General features: G+C 61.6%; 1 protein-coding gene across 1 annotated transcript in view; it reads left to right on the top strand.

The window, feature by feature from the left end:
- Window positions 1-3,611, top strand: part of CHADL (chondroadherin-like) — a 10,418-nt gene extending 6,807 nt beyond the window's left edge. The window contains exons 4-6 of the mRNA XM_006890187.1: window positions 2-823; window positions 1,200-1,366; window positions 3,425-3,611. Of these exons, the coding sequence (XP_006890249.1) occupies window positions 2-823; window positions 1,200-1,366; window positions 3,425-3,611 (1,176 nt within the window). The remainder of the gene's footprint in view (window position 1; window positions 824-1,199; window positions 1,367-3,424) is intronic.
- Window positions 3,612-4,253: the final 642 nt, after the last annotated feature.

Here is a 4,253-nt window from a genome sequence, read left to right on the forward strand (position 1 = left end):
GCTGCGCTGCGCGGGTCCCGGCGCCCAGGAGGAAGAGGAGGAGGAGGAGGAGCAGGCCGCACAGCCCCGCGCCCCTACGCGCGCCCCGCAGGATGGGGAGGGGGCCCAGCCGTGTCCGCCCACCTGCGCCTGCGCCCTGACGCCCCCGCACAGCACCTGCGAGGCTCGGGGGCTCGAGGCGGTGCCCCGCGGCTTCCCCAATGACACCCAACTCCTGGATCTGCGGGGGAACCGCTTCTCCGTGGTGCCCAGGGCGGCCTTCCCGGGCCTGGGCCACCTGGTGTCCCTGTACCTGCAGCGCTGCCACATCGCCGAGCTGGAGGGCGGGGCGCTGGCGGGGCTGGGCCGCCTGGTTTACCTCTACCTCTCTGACAACCAGCTCTCAGGCCTCAGCGCGAGCGCCCTCGAAGGGGCGCCCCGCCTCGGGTACCTGTACCTGGAGCGCAACCGCTTTGTGCAGGTGCCAGGGGTGGCCCTGGGCGCGCTGCCCGGCCTCGTGTCCCTCCACCTGCAGGACAACGCCGTGGAGCGCCTGGCGCCCGGGGACCTGGCTGGGGCGCGGGCCCTGCGCTGGCTCCATCTGAGCGGGAACCACATCACGCACGTGTCCCTGGGCGCCCTGGGCCCGGTCAGGGAGCTGGAGAAGCTGCACCTGGACGGGAACCAGCTGCGAGAAGTGCCCACCGGGGCCCTGGCGGGGCTGCCCAGCCTGGTGGAGCTGCGGCTCGCGGGGAACCCGCTCAGGACACTCCATGACGGGGTCTTCCAGACCGTGGCCCGCTCTCTGCAGCACCTGTTCCTGAATGGCAGTCGCCTGGAGCAGGTGGGCACAGAGGGGGCACGAGGCACCAGACGCTTAGACTGTCCCCTCGGTGCCCTGAGATAGGCCGGCCTGGCCCTGCCCTCAGGGGCTTAGGTGGGGGACAGACCTTGGAACCCAGTGCCGCGTGATGACAGTCTGCTCAGGCGAGGTGCTGACGGGCCTAAGGAGGGGGCCATGGGTCTACTGCTCGTACATGTGGGGGGACAGTTCTGGAGCCCCAACGTGCTTTGCATAATGGGAACAGAGAGGTGTGTCCTCAGAGCCGTATGACTTTGGCATCAGGCCAATCTTGGTGTGGCCCTCGGCCCTCCCCACCCTCCCTGGGCCCCCTTGGGCTGCAGGAGCCCCCTCAGGCTAGGAAATGCGTCTCCTGCAGGTTTCTCCCCATGCTTTTGAGGGTCTGGGGCCCCGGCTCCAGAGTCTGCACCTGCAGGAGAACCAGCTGCAGAGCCTGCCTGCCCTGCCTTCCCTCACGGGGCTCGAGCACATTGACCTCAGTGGCAACCCCTTCCGCTGTGACTGCCAGCTGCTTCCGCTGCACAGGTGGGAGCCCAGGGACCCCAACGCTGCACATGGGGAGGCGCCCAGGGACCCCCCACACTGCACACAGGTGGGCGCCCAGGGACCCCCACACTGTACACGGATGGGAACCCAGGGACCCCCAGACTGCACACAGGTGGGCACTCAGGGACCCCCACACTGCACACAGGTGGGCGCCCAGGGACCCCCACACTGCACACAGGTGGATGCCCAAGGACCCCCCCACACTGCACACAGATGGGCGCCCAGGGGCCCACACACACTGCACATGAGTGGGTGCTGGGAGACCCCCATGCTGCACACAGGTGGATATCCAAATGGCACACAAATGTGCACTGTGGGCTGGATGGACCCCAGCTCAGAGACCCCCACACTGCACATGAGTGGGCACCCAGAGACCCCCCCCATTGCACATGGTTCGTCACCCAGACTTGCATGGACCCTGGCTGGAAGATCCCCCTGTGGTGCACAGGTGGACACCATGGGCTGGATCCTCGGCTCAAAGGCATGCCCCTCCACCACTGGGGCACAGATCCTGGTGTGGAGCTATGGTCAGCTGCCCTTCTCTGACCCAGTTTTCTCACCTGTAAATTGGGAATAATGCCTGGCCTCCCCAGAGTGGGAAGACTGTTTCCTCTGGACACCTAGTGGGCAGGCACTGGACCCAGTGCCCAGAGAAAGCAATGAGGCTGCCAGTCACCTGACCCAGCCGAGCCCAGCCCTGTGGCTTCCCTGCCCCACCTCCTTGCACCCTCTCATCACATCTACATCACGATCTTGGTTGTAAGAATTTAGTTGCTCATTGCCATGGTCGGCCAGAAGAGCAAGCACATCTGTTTTGGAAGAAGTCAGAATGCTTCTCAGGAATAAGAACTGCAAGGTATGGACGTATTACTAGGAGGGACCAGTTCTTGGACACGTCAGGAGGCCACTATGCTTGGCAGGGGGTCCGTGAAAAAGAGAAAGATCCTCAGTGAAGAGGACTGATGGTGGCTGCAATGACAGACTTAACCTCTCAGTGGTTGGGAAGACGGTGCAGAAGCGGGCAGGATTTTCTTTAATGTATGAGGTTGCTGGGAATCAGGAATGCCTTGCAGGCACCTAACAGCAATAAGTAAGGATAGCAGAACTGATGACTTCGAGTTGTGCTGGAGAAGAGAGCTGACCATCCATGGACTGCCAAAGGACAAAGAAGATATGTCTTGGAGAAGGTGCAGCCAGAGTGCTCCTTGGAGGCAAAGATGGAGGATGTTAGCTGCGCTGCAATCGCAAAGGCATATGGTTTGAAGCCACCAATTACTCTGTTGGAGAAGGAGAGGCAACCTCCTCCTGTGGCGGGCTTTGTGTCTACTACTTGGTCGTGTAGCTATTCCTTGTGAAGGGATATCGTGCTTAGAAAGGTCAGTGAAGGAGAGGATTAACACAGTGACTGCAGCAATGGACTCTAGTATGTCAGAGATGATGAGGATGGCACAGGGTAGGACAGGGTTCAGGTCGGCTGTTCATAGGGTTGCTATGAGCTGTATTTGATGGCACCTAACTACAACAACAACGTGACAACTTCATGTGGACAGAAGGTGACTCAGCCTGGCCATGCGCCGTCCTGACCAACACTGGTGTCCTTTGTCCATTGCTGCAGCCTCTACCTGGAATGGCTCCCAACAGAGGGGCTTCACAGGCCAGCATTTTCTTGGCCAACACTCCTGTATCCGTAAGCTCGGTGGCCTCACCTGTAGACAGCTACATTGCTAAGGCAAAAGCTTGAACCTCTGCTGGTTCAGATCCACTGGTGCCTCAGAGGCATAGAAGGGCAATCTACCATGCGATGGACGGCCTTGGACACCTGCCGGAGGGTCAGCGGAGTCGGTGATGACTGGACAGCAATGACACAGAGTGTGCAGACATGGACCTGAATGGCGCTTGGCCTGTCGGAAGCACCCCGGGACTGTTACTTTTACCATCACTACTGCCACCACTCACCCCAAGGCCTGATGTCCCAGACACCACTCTCACCCACCAGTCAGTTGGCACCCCGGGTCCCCAGCTCTCTTTTCTCCTCAGGTGGCTCGCTGGCATGAACCTGTGGGTGGGGGCGACCTGTGCGGTGCCCCCCAGTGCCCGAGGCCAGAGGGTGAAGGCTGCGGTGGCCACCTTTGAAGCTTGCCCGGGCTGGACGGCCAGGAAGGCCAAGTGGATGCCAGCACGCCGGCCCAGAGCCAGCAGGGCCCCCAGCAACGAGGGACACTGAGGAGCGCACCAGGTTGGCACAGTGGCTGGGGGCTCGAGGAGGGGAGCAGGTCCAGTTCCCAAAGCTAGTAGGGGTCTGACCTCCCTGGACTCACGTGGTCCCCAAGCCAGGCAATGTGCCGGCCACGTGCTTGTCCCTTCCCCTCACCACTTCCTCTGGGGAAGGGGCTGGGCAGGCTTGGAAGGCAATGACTAGGTGCTGTTTCATCCCACCATCTCAGGGAGCCCTGAGGGCAACTGCCTGCTAACTCAAAGGTCAGCAGTTCAAATCCCCAGTGGCTCCACTGCAGCACCCTGCTTCCCTGGAGGTTTGCGGCCTGGGGAACCTGGAGGGTGGGCTCCACTCTGTGTGGTTGCTGAGAATGGACTTGCTTCATTGTGAGGAGTGGTCACAAAGATCAGGCTCACTCGGGTCACTGTTGCCATCCTGACCACAGGGTCCAGGTATGCCAGCCCTGCCCCCCTCACGCCTCAGCTGCCCCTGGACCGTCCCATCATCCCTTGGATTCCATTCCCAGCCTGAGTCCTCAGTTTTAGCCACACCACCTCTTGCCCACTGACCCAAGCTCCCCAGAGCAACAGAGAGGAGTGGAGTGGGGTCCAGGTGCCACTCAGTGTGGAAATTACTGCTGTGGGAGCTGGC

Source organism: Elephantulus edwardii, unplaced genomic scaffold (assembly GCF_000299155.1).
Source record: "Elephantulus edwardii isolate Elephantulus edwardi_28Jun2011 unplaced genomic scaffold, EleEdw1.0 scaffold00086, whole genome shotgun sequence".
In the NCBI taxonomy this organism is placed as follows: Eukaryota; Metazoa; Chordata; class Mammalia; order Macroscelidea; family Macroscelididae; genus Elephantulus; species Elephantulus edwardii.